Source organism: Pleurodeles waltl, chromosome 10 (assembly GCF_031143425.1).
Source record: "Pleurodeles waltl isolate 20211129_DDA chromosome 10, aPleWal1.hap1.20221129, whole genome shotgun sequence".
Classification (NCBI taxonomy): Eukaryota; Metazoa; Chordata; class Amphibia; order Caudata; family Salamandridae; genus Pleurodeles; species Pleurodeles waltl.
In genome coordinates this window covers 230,389,049-230,411,475 of record NC_090449.1, presented here as the reverse complement: position 1 = coordinate 230,411,475, position 22,427 = coordinate 230,389,049, and the positions used below count along the sequence as shown (strand labels likewise).

At 42.5% G+C, this 22,427-nt stretch overlaps 1 protein-coding gene across 1 annotated transcript in view; it reads left to right on the top strand.

The window, feature by feature from the left end:
* The window catches only part of COQ7 (coenzyme Q7, hydroxylase), a 101,819-nt gene that overhangs the window by 5,462 nt on the left and 73,930 nt on the right, over positions 1 to 22,427 (top strand). The window contains exon 2 of the mRNA XM_069210231.1: positions 13,045 to 13,244. Coding sequence (XP_069066332.1) covers positions 13,045 to 13,244 — 200 coding nt within the window. The remainder of the gene's footprint in view (positions 1 to 13,044; positions 13,245 to 22,427) is intronic.

Sequence of the window (22,427 nt, the reverse complement as noted above, 5' to 3'; positions counted from 1 at the left end):
GAGCACTCACGAAGACTGCCAGAGGGGTCCTCCTGGGTAAGATTGAGTATACTGATCAAATGCCCAGAGCGTTTGACTGGTACAGAGCTGGAGTACTTACTGTGACATAGTCGCCGACATTCATCAGTTAGATTAACTCAGGAGCCGCTGAGTTAACACGAGAAAATCACAATGGGTAAATACTCAAGAATGAAGGATGTCTTTGACCCGACATTGTCCCAAGACCTTATCCCTTCTACAATGACAGAATCTACTTCAAACGAGGTGCAGTCGTAGAGAGCCACATTGGACGCCATCCTACAGGCCATCACTGCCTCCCGAGAGGCGCTTGAGCTCAAAATTGACACTGTAGCTGCAGAAATTGGGCTCCTGCAAGACAGCCATTGACGCATGGCTGAAAGAGTTATGGCTCTGTAAAGCACTCTGGAGGAAGCTTCACCCGACATAACGTCCATGAAAGAACGCCTAAACCAAGTGGAACAGAAGGTTAAAGTACTTGAAACTAGAGCTGAAGATGCTGAAAATAGGGCCAGAATAAACAACATCCATATTCTAGGCCTGCCAGAACCCATCAAGGGATTGGCAGGGAACATGATTATCTTCCTAGAGGCATGGATTCACAACACTGTGGCTCTGACCCACTGTCCCTATTATATGCCTTTGAGCAGGCCCATTGGATTCTGGCTTGGCCGCTATCCCCTGGAAGTGCCTCCCCAACCGATTGTGGCCAAACTATTGCATTATAGGGATCGAGACCACATCCTAAGCCAAGCCAGACTAAAAGGTGCTATCCTAGTGGACAAACACAAAGTAATGCTGTTCCTAGACTTCACCACAGAGGTTAAAAAAAACAACAAGCATCATTCCAAGCTGCCAAGAAACATCTTCGTGACCTGGATATGACATATGCGATGTTATTTCCAACTCAACTGCGGGTAACACATGAACGAGTGGTGCACTTTTCACCACCCCGAACAGTCTGGGACTGGTTTGATCATCTTGATACTGAGAAGAGGGAGGTATCAACTCACAAATGAGGACCGACCCGCAGACTTGCAAAGAAGATGAAGAGATTTGGAGCGGGTTGGCCCCATCCAGATCTGAAGCCCTGCACAAGCAGTAGAAAGCAGTGGAAACGTCCGCATCCATGCATAGAGCCGGCCCGCTCCCCATCACCGCTGGAGGAGATGGACTACGTAGACTCTAATTCAGATGGAATGATGGAGTTTGCCTGCAGCTCCACTCTCTCACTGCCACTGATTACCCCTGCCACCTCAGATGAAATTATATAATATTGTCCTTGTGATTTGAATACTGGAAATTGATCACCTGTTGCATAACTCCTGCCCTTCCCACCTGCTCTATAATTGAGTATCTACTGGGTGGAAGGTGGCTGCAATTACCTTGTTTGCTGACCCAGGTAGTGTGATGTGCGGCCGGGAGGTGATATAGCTGGCACACACCCCCAAGTTTTGAAATGTGAAGGCAATGTTTGCACGTATGTTGAATTCTTGTCTTTCTGTTTGGATTAGAAGGTGTTTTCTTCTGGTCTGCGGGGTGGGGAGTGGGGTTTGTTTGTTAATGTTGCAGTTTTTTGGTTTGGTAGAACTGTGAAGCCCTATTCACCAGATATTTCTTTGCGGGGACTAGAGCAGGTGGCTCCAGACATAGACCTACGCTGACTGATGGAATGGTCTCAATACGGGGTCATTTGTGTGAGTGAGCTCTATCAAGATGAGGAGCTCATGACCTTTGCAGACTTATCCTCTAGGTTTAAGATACCAAAGGGCCAATTCCTCCTTCAGCTGCCTTTGATGTCGACCTTACGTGCCCACTGGTGCGCAGGTATGGCAGAGCTCCCGTCCCACCAAGGATGCAGAATCCTTATGTATTACTGGGGCAGAGTTAAAGCAGTAACCAGCCTCTATCAAGCATTGCAGAATATTTTACTCCCGTGGGAAGAAGACTTGGGGCTGCCGATTTCAGATGTGGACTGGGCCAAAATACTTCCTCATACCTATCTGATTTTGAGAAACACTCAATTTAGGCTAGTCAATTTTTACTTCTTACATAAGGTGTATTTTACTCCCGGTAAGATCGTATGCCTTTTTCGGTCGCAACGGCGGCCTGCCCCAGATGTGGAACGCAAAACGCCGAAATGATCCATGTGGTGTGGTCTTGTCCTGAACTAAAGGACTGTTGGGAAGAAGTGATCGTTTGCATTAATGACATAACCCAGAGGTCCATGCCATGCACTTGATGGCATGTTTATTAGGAGGGTTCCCTCGCCCACATAACTGCAAAATGACCACCAGCTTTGTAGACTTAGCACTGGTCTTGGTGAAACACGAGATCACCTTGCACTGGAAGGCCCTCTGGGGTCCTACTGGGAGTAGATGGCGAGAGGTCCTACTTATGTGAACAGGATATGAAAGCGTGATAATCTTCAGGGAAGCAAAAAAAAAAGGGAGGGGGACATTAGACGGGGCCAAAGCATGGGAAGATCTAGTAGATTGTCTCAAAAATCTAGACCTTGACACACTTATACATTCCTAGATCAGTAAGTGCAATGATAGGAGATAACATTTTAATAGTTTTAACTACAATACACTAGAGGGGTAATAAAACATACTCTGCCAAGTAACTCTGTCTACTATTCAAAGATGCAACACCACATTACATAGAATTCCCCTCGTGAGGGCTAAGTGGGTGGAGGCAATCGAAAGGCAGCACTTGAACGTCTGGATAAGTCTGATGTAGAATTGGTATTCTATGTACCCCACTGACATGGTATATTGCTGAAAACCATTGATGACTAGTTGAAAAATAACGATTATGAAATGTTACAATGTTGTTCCACTCGCTAGAGCGAAAGGTGTCCTGTTAGTTTGAATCAGGGGTGTGAAATTTAATAAAATATCTACTTGTCCATGGGACAGGTTGCTTCATAAATCTACTTGTCCTGTAACAAAATCCACTCGTCCCTTTGGTGCCATGTAATGCGATGACAAATTATAGCAGCAATCTCGTTATTTAAGGGCTCTGAGAATAGCCTCTTTGATTATGACAGGGCTCATACTATAGTTCGGTTTGAATACTAGCAAATCCCTTATTTTGCCACCTTTCCACAGATGAACATACTGTTGCTGTAGGTAACAGTAAGCAATAGTTCAAGGATTGGAATGCCCTTTTGGGTCTTTACAGACCTACAAACTTGCATGTTTTAGGGGTTTTTACCAGCTCTTTTCTAATTGTTTTCCATACTGAGAAAGCTTGGAAATGTATTCTTGACAATTGAGGAAAAAAGTAATTGGAGGAAAAACGAACTTGTAAGTGCTCAACATATTTTCATATGAGCACATCTAGAAATTCATATTTGCTTGAGCTAAAATGTAGTTCACAAATATGTTCTAAGAATAGCATTTCCTGGCCTGTTTCTATAAATTCTTGGTAATTCATGAGTCATAAATCTGCACTAATTCAAGAACATATACCATGGGTGCACTTCTGTGACTTCCTTTAAGAATTGCGCCCTTAATTAGGTCTGGCGTTAACCAAGAATGTTTGTTTTTAGAACAGTGCTGTTTCTCTCCGTCTATTGGCTGACTTCACTATGAGTGACAGCATTGTGCTCTTTCAGAAGGTAGTTTCGTTCATTGCCAGAAAACTACTGTGGCAATGTGTGCCTTTTGAGACCAAAAAATATTTTTGCCTTTGCCAATGTTTGTTGTAATAGTGAGGCACTGGCAGCTCCCACAACAATAAACTTTAAAAAAAAAAAAAAAATGTCAAAACAAGACACGCATTGACAAAACCAAAAGGCTGACAACCAACGCCGAACCTACTGACTTTGACAGTGCTTGCTTATTTTCATGTTTCCCATAATCTTGTTGAAACTGGTTACACTGCTTTTTCCATTATGGCTATACTATTTTAAGAAATACTAGTATGCATCAACACATTTTACTAAATGATTCTTCAGAGAAATGGTACCTAAAAATTTATAGCAGCTTTTAGCAAAACGTTTTCCCCCTCATTGCATTTAAAAAAAAAAAAAAAAAAACGAAATCAAAGAATACTGAACATTGCTTTCAATCTTCTGCAAATATTTGCATCTAATCAGCATTCTGGGAGCAGTATAGGTAGCCTCATCGTGTTCAACTTTGCAAACGTGTACACATTTTTATACTGGAACTATCAGTAGTGCTGTACAAGCTTACAACATTTCCTTAGCGCTCGCTCATCCTAATAATAAAGGCTTTGTATTAACCCCTTCTGTGCCCAGGACGTAATGGTTACGTCCTGAGGCACAGTGCTGCTGTGCCCAGGACGTAACCATTACGTCCTGGGCACACAGCCCAGAGGGAAGTTCCCCCCACACCCTCAAGGCAGGGATGGAAGGGGAAGCCCTTCCCCTTCCACCCCCGACCCCCCCCCGTGACGTCAGCGCGCGATCACGTGCTGATTGTCACTTGGCCTCCTCCCATCGCGCTGAGCTTCCGGGGGGGGGGCACATTTATTTTAGGCCATTTCTGCCCCTCTCTGGGGCCGGCTGAGCTACAGGCCAAAATCCACAGGTAGGCACTTTGCAAAAAACACATCTGTTTTCTGTGTAAAAATGTGATGTGTCCACGTTGTGTTTTGGGCCATTTCCTTTTGTGGGCGCTAGGCCTACTCACACAAGTGAGGTACCATTTTTATCGGGAGACTTGGGGGAACGCTGGCCGGAAGGACATTCGTGGCTCCTCTCAGATTCTAGAACTTTCTGTCACCGAAATGAGAGGGAAAAGTGTTTTTTTGGCCACATTTTGAGGTTTGCAAAGGATTCTGGGTAACAGAACCTGGTCAGAGCCCCACAAGTCACCCCATCTTGGATTCCCCTAGGTGTCTAGTTTTCAAAAATGTGCTAGATTGCTAGGTTTCCCCAGGTGCCGGCTGAGCTAGAGGCCAAAATCTACAGGTAGGCACTGTTTTCTGTGGAAAAATGTGACATGTCCACGTTGTGTTTTGGGCCATTTACTTTCGTGGGCGCTAGGCCTACCCACACAAGTGCGGTACCATTTTTATCGGGAAACTTGGGGGAACGCTGTGTGGAAGGAAATTTGTGGCTCGTCTCAGATTTCCAGAACTTTCAATCACCGAAATGTGAGGAAAATGTTTTTTTTTGTTTTGTTTTTTTAGCCAAAGTTTGAGGTTTGCAAAGGATTCTGGGTAACAGAACCTGGTCAGAGCCCCACAAGTCACCCCATCTTGTATTCCCCTAGGTCTCTAGTTTTAAAAAATGCACAGGTTTGGTAGGTTTCCCTAGGTGCCGGCTGAGCTAGAGGCCAAAATCTACAGGTAGGCACTTTGCAAAAAACACCTCTGTTTTCTGTAAAAAATGGGATGTGTTCACGTTGTGTTTTGGGGCATTCCCTGTCGTGGGCGCTAGGCCTACCCACACAAGTGAGGTACCATTTTTATCGGGAGACTTGGGGGAACATAGAATAGCAAAACAAGTGTTATTGCCCTTGTCTTTCTCTACATTTTTTCCTTCCAAATATAAGAGAGTGTGTAAAAAAGACATCTATTTGAGAAATGCCCTGTCATTCACATGCTAGAATGGGCACCCCGGAATTCAGAGATGTGCAAATGACCACTGCTCCTCAACACCTTATCTTGTGCCCATTTTGGAAATACAAAGGTTTTCTTGATAGCTATTTTTTACTCTTTATATTTCAGCAAATGAATTGCTGTATACCCGGTATAGAATGAAAACCCGGTGCAGGTCATTTATTGGTTCTGGGTACCTAGAGTTCTTGATGAAACTACAAGTCCTATATATCCCCGCAACCAGAAGAGTCCAGCAGACGTAACGGTATATTGCTTTCAAATATCTGACTTCGCAGGAAAAAGTTCGAGTAAAACGTGGAGAAAAATGGCTGTTTTTTTCACCTCAATTTCAATATTTGTTTTTTTCAGTTGTTATTTTCTGTAGGAAACCCTTGTAGGATCTACACAAATTACCCTTTGCTGAATTCAGAATTTTGTCTACTTTTCAGAATGTTTTGGTTTCTGGGATCCAGCATTGGTTTCACGGCCATTTCTGTCACTGACTGGAAGGAGGCTGAAAGCACAAAAAATCATAAAAATGGGGTATGTCCCAGTAAAATGCCAAAATTGTGTTGAAAAATTGGATTTTCTGATTCAAGTCTGTCTGTCACTGACAGCTGGGAAGCTGGTGATGTTAGCACCGCAAACCCTTTGTTGATGCCATTTTCAAGGAAAAAACCACAAGCCGCCTTCTGCAGCCCCTTTTTCCCATTTTTTTAAAACAAAAATGAAATTTTCACTGTATTTTGGCTAATTTCTTGGCCTCCTTCTGGGGAACCCACAAAGTCTGGGTACCTCTAGAATACCTAGGATGTTGGGGAAAAAAAGGACGCAAATTTGGTGTGGGTAGCTTATGTGAACAAAAAGTTATAAGGGCCTAAGCGGGAACTGCCCCAAATAGCCAAAAAAAGGCTTGGTACAGGAGGGGGAAAAGGCCTGGCAGCGAAGGGGTTAATGAATCATAAATACAAGTTCAAACAGCATTAAAATATGGACACAAATGTTACCTTTACTGTAGACAATGCACTTTCCTGATCTGTAATGTGATATGGTAAACTGGCAGCAAATGGGTTTATGTTACAGGTGATTGGGCCTACGTGTCCCAAAGACAAAATAAATAGGAGTCGGACAATGGAAATTCCACACCGTGTTGAATATAAACCAATGCTGTAATACAATACAATACAATATAATACATCTATGGAGGGGGAGGGCAAGCCCTAAGGTGACCAACCCCAAGACTGACTGGTTAGGGGTACTGATATGCCTTGGGAAAAAGACTCTTCTTAGAAAACAAAATTGCAAAAAATATGAACATATTGGTGCTGACTCACAAACTCGCCATTGCAATTTTTGGTGCTAGGGTTGACCAACATTTTGGGGGTCATTACGACCCTGGCGGCCGGCGGAATGTTGGCGGTAACACCGCCAGCAATTATGACTGTGGCGGAATTGCCACGGCCATACTGCCGGCCCCTCCACTTTCCCGCCAGGTTTCCGCCTGCCGGTCATAATCCCCAGGGTAGCGGTGCAAGCACCGCTGCCCTGGGGATTATGAGTCCCCAGGCCGGCGGTAAGGGGACTGGGGGTGCCCCTGGGGGCCCCTGCACTGCCCATGCACTTGGCATGGGCAGTGCCGGGGCCCCCAGGCATAGCCCCGTCGCGCATTTCACTGCCCGAATTTCGGGCAGTGAAGTGCGCGACGGGTGCCACTGCACATCAGCATTGCTGCCGGCTCTATTACGAGCTCTATTATGAGCCGGCTGCAATGTTGATGTGACATTTCCGCTGGCCCAGCGGAAATTTCATAATAGGGAGACAGAAATACCGCCGGCAATGGCGGTATTCTGTCTCACGCGGCGGTCTTTTTTTTTTAAAAGACCGCCGAGGTCGTAATGACCCCCTTTGTGCCTGAATCATCAGTTGGATCTGACTTGCGAGTGAAGGGCAATTAAAAAAAACAAAAAGAAACACAAGGAGAGCCAAAACTAAAATGGGTGTCTGGCCTTGCTTGGATAGCAGACGTTAGGATGGAAGGCCAGGCCTCTGACCAACGCCAGCAGTAGGTGGCTGAAGACTGCACCTAGTGAGTGTTTGACGTTCACAACAGGTTGGGCTTGGGGCCTTTTCTCAGGCACTGCTGTACAAGACAAAAGGCCATGTGTGAAAAGGTTTTGTTGCCCACAGGAGGATGGATCTATTGCACTCAACCCACACTGCGCACATTTGAAAGCCGCTGCTCAAAATGCTTTTTGCAAATAGCACAGATACACAAACAATTAACAGGAAAACAAGATGGTGAATGAGCATTAGTTATGTTGTGTGCTCTGTATATTAAACATAAACATAACTGCTCAATTCCAGGACTTTTAAGAGTTTGAGCCTGAAACATAAGTCAAGTTTTCAACTTTTTTTTATTTCAGTGATGAGCTACCCCCCTCACCTTTTGCATGTTTGAGGTAATGCCTTAAGTGGACAAAGGAATGCCTCCTAAAGGCAGAAACTGGTCTGAGGTGGTTTGTTCCTTCTGGAGGGGGCTTTGCCTGGCAGTTCTGGATGGGCTTATGAGGAGCAGTGTCAATATTGAATTGCATATGGCTGGTTTGTCGGTTTGAATGCTACCCAGAGCCATTGCCAGTGGTTAGACCATTTACAAACATTCCACCTATCTCCTTTTATGTGTTTAAGACATGTAAGATTTTCTGAACAAAATAGACTTATATGTTTGTGCCTGGGAAAAATCTGCACGTTTTGGTAATTTTGTGCTGTTAAAAGTGAAAGCTTTCAAAGGTAAATCAAAACTTTGTGACTCAGGATTTCAGCTGAATTCAGTGCAGGGAATGAATCATTTTTCAGATTTACAGCTTCATAGTCTGGTACATTATGAAAATGACAGGAAGGCTACCATAGATTGGTATCCCAGAGTACATCAACAAACCTAGCTTTATCCAGTGATACGACAAAAGAGAAAACACAGTGTCAATTTTGTATTCAAGGGGCATTGTCATCATGACCATTAAGTGGCTGATGGTAATGGAGGCACATTTCTGGGACTGTATATCTTTCGGTCAAGATGTGCGAGAAAGTGTGGCTGCATAAACATCCATAGTTTAATTGCAGTAAATTAAATCCTGCACCATTTAATTTACTTTAGGAGAGGGACCCTTCTCCACCATATATGATTTCTACTCTTCCCAGCTTTAGCCCTTCTAGTGGTGAATATACTGGAGTGCTTGGGTTAAGCTTAACAGAGCCTGCATTGGGGCTAAAAAGAGAGAAATGGAGAGGATCTCTGAGAGAGTTTTGTTTATCAGCTCCCAGTAGGTGAACACATATGGACAGGCCCAAGCTAGGTGAAAATAGTCTGGCAGGGCAGCAACATCTTGGGCACGTGGCATCCTCAGTCAGGCCCACGCCCTGTAACTGTGCAGGGGTGAACCTATACGATGTAAGAATTTTAAATTAAATAGTAGGTGTCTACTGTTCAAGTATACTCATTTGTTTTGTAGGCAAGATCAGGTCCACATCTCCTCGATCACAGGTATATTTAAATCATGTTCCTATTTACCCCTAGGTGAAGAACTATCCCCCTGTGCCAAATCCATGGTAGCGTTATGTAGTTTAAGCCAATAGACGATGGCAAGGAAAGATTAGGCTTAAAGCTGTGAAGATTCATTTACCATCTTTATTTTCTTTATATTAATTTTACTAAAATCCCCTAAAAACAAATTACCTTACTATGCAACCTTCTCTCTACTGTTCCCTATTGTATTTTCTAGTTCTAGTTGTATGAATGCACTTCTAGTAAAATTGCAGCTGCTCAATCACTGAGTAATAATCAGCAGTACATGCCCATATGTGTGCTCCATCACACAGCAGACCTCAGTGATTGCAAGCATCTCCCACTCATCATGCAGTATTACTAAAGACATGCTCAGGTGCTGCACAGATCACTTGTTAACTGTAGGAGAGCACCCATTTTGACGTGGTTAGCCCTGACATTTTGCTTGGTTTCTGATGTGGCTTTGAATGTTAGTGCACTGGGTCCCTACTAACCAGGTCCCCAATGCCAGATCTCTTTCCCCAAAACTGCACAGTTGTTTTGCACAATTGGCAACCTCTATAGTTACCACTGTAAGTCCCTAGTAAATGGTACCGTTGGTACCTAGGGACTTTGGGTAGTGAGGAAGGTTTCTGATGGTGGCAGCACCAATTGTGCACCCTCAGAGATCCCTCACCAAACCCACACAGTGCTGCCATTGCAGCCTGCACATGTTGGTGCAGGCTAAACTGAAAACATGGCCTGTCACACACCCCTGTGTGGCAGGACCCCTTTCACTGCATGAACCACATGAAAGTCACCCCTAAGGCAAGGTGCATCCAGACACATGTGAAGGCATATATGCATGAGCAGATATGCCCCTGCTATGTTTCTGTCAATTCTGAGACACAGTAAGTGCACAGGGAAGCCTTTTTCAACACGTGCTGGGCACTGGTCATTAGGAGTTCCGCAGCTACATGATGGCTTTTCTGAATCCTGGGATGTTTGGTATAAAACATCTCAGAATAATAAACTCTCACTGACCCCAGTGACGGATTTATTAAAGTATGCACTCAGAGGGCACGTTAAAGGTGCCCCCTGAAGGCATACCAGCTATTGGAATTGAGCAGTTATGTTTATGTTTAATATACAGAGCACACAACATAACTAATGCTCATTCACCATCTTGTTTTCCTGTTAATTGTTTGTGTATCTGTTTCTGATCCCCCAAGATGAGAGCCAGCGCCCTCGAGGGCCAGAGACAAAGGCCTGCTGTGGGCAGAGGTGTGATCGCCTCTTCAAGGCAGGTTGGACATTCCAGGGCGGGGAGCTTCAAATGTGACCCAGGTCTATCCAGACGGTGTAGATGACCAATCCCCTGTCCTGACCCCACTTTTAGTGGCAGAACAGGCAGGAAAATTAGTTAAATAAGGAGGAGTGCCCACTTCAGGTCATCCACCTTAGGGGTGGGACTGGCATGAAGTGTACCCTACTTTTCCAATTCCTCTATCTTACTTGTAGGAATTAGGCCACTAGGGTTAGGGTTATACCCACTTCCCAGCGAAAGTGGTCATAAGAAGGGTGTAGTCACCCTAAAGGTGGTCATCTTATCGGCTACCACCTGGCACTCCCCATAACACTCCTATATTGAGTATTTAGGTGGCACCCTAAAACTCAGATTTCGACAACCTAAGAAGACCCAGAAAAAGGAGAGTTGCACCCGAAGAAGAGGAAAAGAAGCAGCTGACCCGTACCCAACCCCTCTGGCCTGCCTGCTGACCTCGAAGGATCCTGCACAAGAAGATAACTTGTCCAGTCTTCAATAAAGACTCGTCTCCTGTGGGCAGCGGACTTGCGCTGCAACAAGAAACTCCAAAGAAAAGACTCTGCAGCTCCAGGACCAGAAGCCAACCGACAGTGCCACCGCGGGTCCCCCGCTGCCCTGAGGCAGAGAGTCCAGTGTGATTTCACTTATCTGGGACTCTCCTGAGACGCCTGCAACCTCTGCACGCAGGCCCCCTCTCCCACAAGCTTGTGGAGAGAGGAAATCCGACCGCTGCAGGGGTCACTGCACCTGTGACCCCTGACGCCAGCTGAGGTGGGTCACTGGTGCCAATGACTTCCCCCGGCACTGAAGAGCTTGACTCAACACCTGCCGGACTCCACCACAACTCCTGCAGCCTTAACACACAGAACCCCATGACCTCGAGAGCTCCCAGACCAGACACCTAAAGACACCCCTGCATCCATCATCCTTGGGCACAGGAGAAGAGTACCAAAGGTGCGCCTACGTCCCTGAGCATGCCAAGTCTACTACCTGTTTGTTGTCCTTGACTGGCTTCCCAGCCAGAGCCTGCAGCCTGTTTGTCACGGGGTCAAACTCCCATAGGAAACCATTGGGCACCCAACGCCTTACTGCACTTCTTCACCCGGCCGCCCCAGTTCTGCCTGGTGCAACGTGTTGGTGTGGTTCAGATCAGTGCCCAGTACTTACCTTAACTCCCAGATTGGCTTCGTAAGTCATTGTTAACCCTGTGTTTGTTGAACATTGTTTTTGCTCCATAGGAAAACATTATGGGAACTCTGAAAATTGCACTGTGTCCATTTTTGAAACTGCAAGACTTAAGTTTATGCTTAAAAGTCTACTTACTTGAATAGGAAGTTCTTGGGTTTTAAACCTATATAAAAAGAATGGGTATTTTTCAAAGTTGGCCTAAGATTTATTCATTGAGTGTGTCTCGTTCATTGCCTCTCTGAGTACAACAAATGCTTAGCGCTACCCTCCGATCATCCTAACTGCTTGCTCTCACTGCCACAAATAGATGATTAGTCCTATCAACATTTGCCTCTGCAATACCAATTGGGATCCACTGGACTCTCTGCACAGTGTACTTCATGTTAGTGCACTATATAGAGAGCCAGCTTCCTACAGTAACTTCTCAAAGTATGCTTAGATGTATCACCAGTTACTAAATAATCCTGAGGGCAAGTTCAGATTTGACACCCATCACTTGACCGAGAACCTTTGGCCATGGAGAATGAAGAATTCATCGCTCCTAACCCAAGAGGAGGGCAGTGACTTGATAGGCATTTATACTGCATTCCTTTTTTACTGTTTTCTTTCTTCCACTGATTAATGAGTGTGTACGATGAACCCCCATCAATCCATCTGTCTGTCCCTCTATAACCACGTCCATTTGTGAAATTGGCTGTTTGACCTCACATGTATAGCGTAGGGTGCACGTCAGTGTGAACACTGGTGAATTGATTTGTCCGTTAATATTTCCATCTGAAACCCCATCTGTCTGTGACTCCAAGTACTCTGTTGCTGCATGTATCTATTGCACCATTGTGTGTGGGTGTGCGAGTGCTTGCATGTAGTTTTATATTTTGTGAGCCCCAGTGAGTCGGCTGGTGCACATGGAATCCCGTCTACCTGTTAATCTGTGTGCATGTAAACATCTAGTATTCTGTGTGCATTGGTGTCTGTGTGTCAGGTTGTTTTGTGGAGTGAAAGAGTCACTGTGCGTCTCTGGGGTACACCTAAGTAGCATTATGCATATTACTTTGAGAGCCCGTGCTTCTGCAAGTCTCTTCTGTGTACTCATGTGTTTATATGTGTGACATAATGTGTTTTTGGATGTTGTGATTCTGTGAGCTTGTAGAATATAATAGAAGAGCCAAACCTACTGTCTTTTTAATTCTTTAAGTTCCTGTATTTCCTATCATCGTTATATTGATGGTAACTCTAGTATTAGAATCACTTTATTGCAAATTAGGATTTCTCTTGCCTGGGTTTATGTTTCTAAAGAAAGAAAATCATTGCCTGAACATAGGTCATCAATTTCCTGCTTTAAGTATAATGTATACATCTCCACTGAACGCTGACTGTTGTATTCTCGTGTGTCTAGGTACTGGAGCAAGATGGCATTCAAGAATACAAAAGACCTCTTTAAGATTTTCGAGCAACGGAGTCACCATCGACCACATGGATAGAAAAATATTAGATCGTATAATCCGTGTTGATCATGCCGGTGAATATGGGGCCAACCGCATTTATGCTGGTCAAATGGCTGTCCTTGGCAGAACAACTGTAGGGCCAGTAATTCAGGTATGTGTAATATCAGATTACATTTGTTGTGGGGCCAGGTGTTCCATATGGCATAGGTAAAAGTTAATTTGAGTACAATAGCGTTGGTTGTTTTTTTTTCTGAAAAACATTCATAATATGGAAGCAAAATAGAGAACTGAGTATAAAAAGCTAATTGCAGAATCAAGGCAAAGAAAAGGAGTAGGTAAGGGAGGTTAAGAAGGTCCCTTGCTGTCTCCTAACCTCACCACCCTTCCCGAATAAGGGAATTTTTCCAGTTAGAGTACCAACATTGATGTAGAGCATGCCAGTTCCTATCTAATGCAACATTTACACAGGGGTCCCCAGCAGCCTCCCCATCATGTAAACATTGCTCTACGTTCACATGACGGTTTCATTAAACGTACTTCCTACTTTAACACATGGGCTCTCTTGATATTTACATTGAATTAGACAGTTGTTTCAGTGACTCATTTCTAGAGTTTATTTACATTAATTGCATATGTGTGAATATATAAGACGGTTCTTAGTTTATTATATTTTTGTGAACGTTTGAATGCAAACTTGAAATCAAGACACTTTGTGTCATTCATTGAAAATTAACAGGCCTACGTGTACTGGTTATCCCATAATGCTTGGACTGGAACTTATGATAAATAAAACATTGACATCCTCAATGTTTTGACTCGATGAATGAAAGCATTTTCAGTGGAAATCACATGAATATCTGTAGTGTAAGCTTCCCTTGTATATGCCCAACAATTTATGCAAGCAACAGAAGGTGAGCATCAACCCTCCTGACTCTCCTACCACAAAAGGTTTGAGTCCTATATGCAGTCTTTCAGACAATCAGAAATCACTCCTAAGGGACTCCAGCAGCTCATGCGTCATGGAGAGTATAAGGTCGACGTTTCTGTCTCCCAAGCCTCAAACTGTCCATGAGACCATCCTCAGGATAATGTTTCAAAGTGGATTAAATCACAAAAATTGTTGCTGTACAACACAATACATAACCCACGTTAATAAAACACTAAACAACACTAAAAGGCATCAGAATACCAAACAACACTGTACATGCAAGTGAATCGCCCACTTACAAGGCACCCCAAAAAAACATCCTACATAAACTTCAGTGTAAAACCTGCATTTTTCACATCATCATAACATGCTACACCACGTGTACATATGTGTGTGTGTGTGTGTGTGTGTGTATATATATATATATATATATATATATATATATACTCATGCAAACATACATCACATAAAATAAAATAAAATCACCCATCAGTGCTCCTCAAACAACTGACAAAAGTTAAATACCGCCAAGCAAAGTGAACTATTACCCAAAACCTATTCCAAAAATAAAGCAACACAGCATATTAATACTTTCTTCAACATCAGCTTCCTAGATCTGCACTGCTTAATACTTTTTGTCTGGCACATTCAACTAAACAAAAAACATACCAAATCAAGAGTAAAGTTCTAACATCCGATCTAAAGTAGCAGGCCCATGCTTACCGCTAGGCAGTTACTCTAGTAGAAAGAAAGGACAATATCTACATGAAGACAAAATAAATTCCAATCCATTAACCAGGTTCCCACAAACACACTCAACTTCAAGTCGCTAAAGAACATAAATCCATTTGACAGAAATATTACTTACTTTACCACAGATACGTAAACTCCCCTGGGCTCAAATCAATCATAAAGCTCAGGCGCGCAAACAAACAGTTCCTTTTAACCAAAAGCCTTGAGGGCATAGCCCCTTAGAAATCACATGACCTATCAACACAACTGTGGGGGCCATCTTGGAACAGAGTATCTTTCATCAAACCTATTGGATTCCTGATCAGTCCTAACATGCCATACAAAGAATGAGCAACAATATGATGCACTCAAACATCAAAGTGAATCCAGATCTTATTAAACACAGGTATACAATCATAACTACCTTGGTGGTTGTACCAGGGTTTTTCTTTGTATTCTGGGACTTGTAGTCTTGTTTATTTCCATTGTAAAAGAAGACGACAAGTTCCATAATAAAAAGGAAAAAACCTGGGCTGGAGCAGCACATCACACATGAACCTGAGGAACTTGGCAGCTATGTACACAATGACTTTCAACCCAATTTACATATACATTCTGCTTGGAAACTTGAAGATGATATGCAGTCTTGGTGTTCTTTGTTTTGAGGGGTGATGGGCACATCTTTGAAGAAAAGCTACACATAAGAACAAACTGGTTTTGGTGCAGAGAGGTGGAACTAATTTCTTTTTGAAACCTCCGATGTAAGGAGAAGTGGAACTTTAATGAACAGCAAGGAATATATATATATATATATATATATATATAAATATATATATATATTTGATTTTATTTTTGATCTTGTTCTAATATATTTGAATTGTCTGCTAACGGAGGAGGAGTTTGGGGTTGTGGTGTGACATTGAAACCTAGAAAGATGCAGAATATTAGAGCACCTCCATTTTTGTTGCTAAAATCTGGGGAGGCACTGCTAGAATGGTCTAAATGTTAAAGCATTCCTGATTTTATTTTCGGGTATTTCCAAATTCGTTAACTATTGGCAAGAAAGTAGCTCTGTTGATGCACTGTTTGGAGATAGAAGTACAGAGGTTTTCAAAGGGTTACCTGAATTAAGTACACAAGATACGAGAGGCCTAAATGATTTAGAAATATGGGTGAGGAAGCTTGATTTACATTACTTACATAAGATAAGTGCCATATTGGAATGTTTTCATTGTGGTAAAAGAGTGAACGTGAAAGTGTAGAAGAATATGTGACTAGCTTAAGGAAACTGGATGATACTTGTAAATTTGGAGCTTTGTGTGAAGAGCATATTCAGGACCAGATACTTTTGGGTTGCAAGGACAACCGATTGAGAGAAGAGCTATGGTTAAAGAATGAGCCACATTTAGCGAAAATGTTAATCATAGCAAAGTGAGTTGAGCATATATTGGCATCAGTGAAATATACAAAGACCCAGGGACAAATACACAATTACATGTAAGTGTGGTGGGTGGAATAAGGGAGAAACAAAGTAAGGGTGAAGAGAGACCGAAGGGGAAGTTTGGAAGTTTAAAGGTATATGTTTTAGATGTGGCCAATAAGTACAAATGGCTGATTATACAGATTGTCCAGCTCAAAGCGTAACTTGAAACAAATGTGGCAAAAATGGCATTTTATGATGTGTTGTAAGTCTAGCATGCAGAATAGGAAAACTTTGGAGCCAGGTGATTGTTGTGATGAAATAGTTATGCAATTGTGTGGTTCATATTGTGGAAATCCATATGACACTGTGAAATTGAATGGGAACATTTTAAAAATGTTTTTTTGATTCCTGTCCAAGATTAACAGTCATATCTAAAGAAAGCAATGACCAAGTAAAAAGTATACTGCAGGTCTAAGCATTTTGGATGTAAAGCCAGGTTGCTATGGTGGGCAGGACATAACGATGTGTGGTTATTTTTATGCCGATTTGCACTTCAAAACAGAATAATAAAGGAAAAAATGTCTGTCTCTGAAAAAGGTGATGATAATTTGACCTGACCTGTACAAAAGGACCCCAGGTGTATCTTGATCCAAACATGCAAGCACAAATCCAAGTATGGATCGTGGAAGGTGGGTGTATGGATGCTGCTGAAAATGTTGCAGAAGTGTTCCATGAGGAAATTGGAGGTTTTAAATCATATGTGCATAACATTAAACTTAAAAGTAGTGTGGAGCCTGTTGTGTCTAAGGTAAGAAAGTTACCAATAAGCATGCATGAGAAGTTGAAAGAAGAGTTGGTTAACCTTGTATAACAAGCTGTGATTGTTCCTGTAGAAGCTAGTAAATTGTTAGCTCCCATCCTTGTAACAAAGAAACCCAGTGATGAGATCAGTTTGGCATTGACTAGAGGGCCTTGAACAAGACAGTGATTTTGGGCAGCCATCCAATACCCAAAATGTTGGAATTATTATCTTTGAATGGTGGGGCCAAGTATAATTCGGGTTGGGTCTGACATCTGCCTACCATCAGGTGAAATTGGAAGAAGATTGCTAAGATTTAACAATGTTTGTCATCCCTTTTGGAACATATAAATTTGAATACATGCCCTTTGGCTTACTTTCAGCATCATCGGTATTACAGAGAATAATGGAAAGATTACTGAATGGTATTGGTGGAGCGACATGCTATTAAGATGATGTGATGGTATGTGGTAATACGTGGGAAGAACATAAAGAGAGACTGAGGCAAGTATTGCCCTGTTTCAGGGAGAATGGTTTGAGGCTGAGAGCTAAAGAATTAAAATTTGGTGTGGCTGAAGTCTGTTTTCTGGGACAAATATTGTCAGCAGAAGGCGTCTGCCCAAGGAAAGAAATGGTGTAAACGATTAATAAGATGCCTTCGCCTGTAAATAGAGAAAAGTTGATGTCCTAATTTGGAATTCTATGGTATTAAATCTGTTTTGTCCCTGGATTATTGGCAAAGACCCATGAGATGAGTTTACTTAAGAAAGGAGTTTGGTTTGAACGGTCAGAAGAATGTGAGGTGGAAGTTTTGGAGACCATGTAATGTTTGCAATAAGCACCTGATTTGCAAGTTTTTGTCCCAAGAAAAGATTTGTATTTTGTTACTGACAGAAGTATAGAAGGACTTGGGGCAGTTTTCATGCATAAAACAAAAGTTGAAGATGTAATGCTTGCATTTGCAAGTAGGCCGTTAAAGGATGCTGAGCAAAGTTGCTCAGTCATGGAAAGAGAGGCGCTTGCCGTGCACTGGACTTCAAAGAAATTCAGGAATTTTGTATGGGTGAATTTTGTTTGTAGTAAAGACTGATCACAGATCATTACATGATATTTTCATGAAAACCGGGCTTGATGCAGTATCGTCAAGAATTCCCCGGAGGGTAATCGATTTGCATTTGAAATGCAATATATTCCTGGAGTACGCAATTGTGCAGCATATTGTTTGTTGAGACTAGTTAACAACAGGGAAGAAGATGAAGGTGGTGCAGATAGTGTCATGATGTCAGTGTGTGTGTTGTTACAGAAGGAGTGATTTCAGAGAGTGAATGGAAGGAAGAGGCAGGTAAGGATAGTGATGTGACAAGAGTTATGGAGAAACTTTAAAATGAGTGGTGTAAAGGTTATAAGGATAAATTGAGAATTTGAAACCGTACTGGAATGTCTGGTAGGTACTACGTGAAAGGAGTGGTTTATTGTTCAGAGGTTCACAACTTATTCTCCCTGAAAGTCTTGGGCGCAGAATTGTTGAGTTGGTCCAAATGGGACATCTGGGATTTGTGAAAACAAAAGAATGGATCAGGCAGGATGTTTGGTGGCCTGGTTTGGATGTTTTGGTGGAGCAAATGGTGCAAGACTGTATAGAATATTGCAATAGTGACAAGATATTGAAACATAAGACCTCTGATGCAGGACAGACAGGTCTGATACAAGGGAAACATGCTGCAACATGTTATTAAACTAATTGATTTATTTTCAAAATGTGTAATGGTTATTCCTTCAAAGAGAGTGATAACATTCCTAGAGAAATTATTTTGTAAGGATTGGTATCACAAATTATCAATATCGGACAGTGGGTTGCAATTTGTTCAAAAGAAATGGAGGAATTCTTGACTAGATCTGGAAATGTGCATTTTATCACCCAGAGGCAACTGGGGTAGTTTAGCATTTTAACAAGGCTACCAAAGAAACCATTCAAACTACAGACATGAATAATATGGCATGGAAAGAAGAGATAAAAAAAGATTTTTGGTATATTGTATGTGTCCTCAGGCTTTAACAGAGCGTTCTCCTTTTGAATTGTTTAGTGGAAGGAAACCAGTGTGGCTCACCAGGATGGATGCTGTGTGGTAAAGGATTTATGGAAAACCTGAATGATGGGTTTTGGAACGAAAAAAGAGGAAAAATGTCAAGGCAAAAAGTAAGAGAGAGATGACAGGAAAAAAGTGTCTGGTGTGATGAATGTGGAGATAGGAGATTGGGTAACGGAAAAAGACACCAATATGTCAGGCACCATGTCTCAAGTTTTCTAAACCAGTACAAGTAGTGAAGTTGTTTAGGAATGCGGTAAAGATGAATGACAGAATATGGAATTGTAAAAGGATATCTAAGTGTTGTGAACAATGCGCGAGTCATCTGAAAGGTGGTATGGGTGTCAGCACTTTGTTGGGTGATGATGAGACAAGCCATGGTCATCATTTTGATGGTTCTGACATAATGTCATGGTCAAAGTATGGTGTGGTCCATTTTGGCCTAAGTAAATATTATTTGTTTTATAATGATATTATGAGGTTATGTCCATTGCCTATGTGTAGGTGTTAGATAATTGGGTGAATCAACATATTACCAGATTTATAGGGGAAAACGGAAAACACTTTATACGTTCTGTATAAAAGAAAAGCAATATTTAAGATGTATATTTTGTTTGGGTTTATTATTTTTAAATATTAAAGAAAGGGGAAGTGTGATGTTGTGGGCAGGCTTTGCAATGTTGAGTGCAGCTGAAACCTTGAAATGGGCAGATTCCAAGGATCGACATTTGCTGAAGGGAAGCAGTGGATGAGGTCTGTTAAATAAATGACTTACTTGAAATTACCAATCTTTGTGTGGAGCTTCAGTGTCATACATGTTTTACCATTACCTGCGTTAATCGTATGTTTACCAATCGTTGAAGTATGGGAAGAGGAGCTGGCCATTCTAGTTTTCCAGTTTTGAGCCCAAAGTGTTAATACCATATTATGGAAGGCCTTTCACTCACTGAGCCATCTTGAATGACCAATTTAGCAAACAGGTTCAAAAGTTTGCTCCTTGCTTTCCTTTATATGAGTATTTTCGGAAACTTTATTTTCTATAGCCGGTGTTTCCACTTATTGATCAAACTGAATTCTGCCCCCTTGAATATTTGCAGTTTTTTTGCTCATGCTGTTTTGGCAATGGGCCCTGTCTGGATGAGAGGAGAAGAGACTTGCTTCTCAGTGGCTGGCAGCTTATTTGACTGTCCTTGACCACCTGGTGTAAAAGCAGCTGCAGTAATTACATGGTTTAAATTTGAGTTATAATTTGAAATAGGTTTTGTCAGTTGTCTCAGTCATACATAAAAAAGTTTTGAGAAGCTCGTGGGTGCTTTTAAAATGTTTATTTTTCTTGAAGGTAAAAGCCCATGCATAAAAACGCCATCATCCTACCTGTCACAACCATGTCTTCCCTTTTCCTCATTGTTTTGGTTTTGGTTTTAAAGGTCCTGATGTTAACAAGGTAACCCGTTCTGTATCCCTTTCACATGTGCTCCTCTGTACGGGTGTGGAAGGGAGCATGAAATGGGAGCAGCAGCAGATCAACAAGACAAGACTCTGTGTGCAAGTTATTGCACTTCTGTACACAAGGGGGAAGGTGACATCACACCAGCTATATCATGGCAACATCTCATTGCAACGTCTCAAGGTTCACAGCCAGGCAGGCCCCAAATCAGACAGACAGAGTCCGAGGGTTGGGCAGAAAGAAAATTTGGTGTTTGTTGTGGGACCAGTGGGTCATGAAAAGTGGGAGGAGGTCAGGGGGTTGATGGGTGCTAACAGTTACTCTGAGGTACATTAAGGGCTGATAACTGATAGAGACCATGTGGTATCGACGAGGTACTGTTTGCATGATGTAAAGTCAGGCTACACCCCTAGAAATATTGCCACCCTGGGCTGGGGCCCAGCTCGCCCATGCCCAAGTCCGGCCCTGGTCCCAGCCAAGGGTATGTCTCACGAACTGCAGCCTGAGCACTGAGTTACCACAGAAAATAAGTTACCCTGTCAAATTCCAAGTGCTGTTATGCTGAGAAAGTGGCTTTTCTCAAGATGATCTTTGGAACAAAATATGTAGTACTCTTCTTTAAAGGCAGTTCCCTGAAACAATGACTTCAGAAACAAAAACAAATGTAGAAAATCACCAATTATTTTTGTACAGTCGCCTATTAGGAGCCTCCTGTCTTCCACAGCTATCTTAAGGCAGCTCCTTTCACTTTTGCTCAAGCCTCCTATCTCATAAGAAATAAGAAGTCAGACTTCTGTAGTACAGCCACTTCTGTTAAGTCTAGCTCCCTGAAGCCCTCCTTTCCAGCAAAAGTTGGTTGTACTACTTTTTGTTTTGTGTGTGGGTGAGAGGTAAGTTTTTTGTCTAGCCTGAGGTGTTTGATTTGCCGGTCTTTGAGTAGCTTCATCATTTAGCCTAAGTGACCTTGGCTTTCCTGGTGGGCACCCACTGAGCCTGATACGACTGACTAACATACATCCCTTCTGTGCAAGACAAGAGACCTTTAGACATGGTCAACAAAATTTGTTATTTCATTCAAATAGACCTGTTTTTGCCAACAAAATGTCAATTTCAATTGGAATGAGTGTTTAGTTCTTGTGCTTTTGCAAGGGCACAGGATGGATAATGATACAGCCTCAAGAGAAGCTGCAGCTCCGCTCCCCTTTTCAGAAAGAGGTGGTGCATCAGGCCACGCTGATCCCGGTATTTCACTCAGATGCTGATGCAAATTGACATCCGCTCTCATATCTACATTGAACCCAGTTTTGCCTCATTAGGTGCTGTCTTGCAGCAGTGCCAGTAACTTCAATCCCACCCATTGCTCCAGTGTTCATTACCCTGGTGTGCTGTCTGCTGGCTGGCACACCTTATCAGAATGCGCTACCAGCCAGTATTCCATTTGCTACCCTTGTTTGTCTCTTGAAGTGGCTTGAACTTTGCACCAGTGTGGAGCAAAGCTTCTCCACTTGACACCTACATTTTTCAGATTGCAGGATAAATCTGCTCTGCCAACACTGATCTACAACTTTGTAGACACAGTCATATGTGATGGCTCAAGCTTCTTCCCAGTGATGGCTTTAATGTGACATCTTCACCAGTACATTGGCTGTGGGCACTTGCATACCACTGTCTGTGGTAAGCAAGGGTGCAGGATGGTAGGTGGGGATGTTTTGTGATAGATTTTTGGAAATGTTCCTTTTCTGATGCAAGCTAATATTGAAGATTTTTTGTGAACAATAACTTTGCTGTATAATCAGAGTGTGTGCATGTATCTTCATGCAGCTAACCAAATAGAAGACTACTCTTTTCGTTTTTGTTGTGTTTTTATATCTGATGTCATGTAATACCAGTTCTGGAACATTATAAAATGCTATAAGAT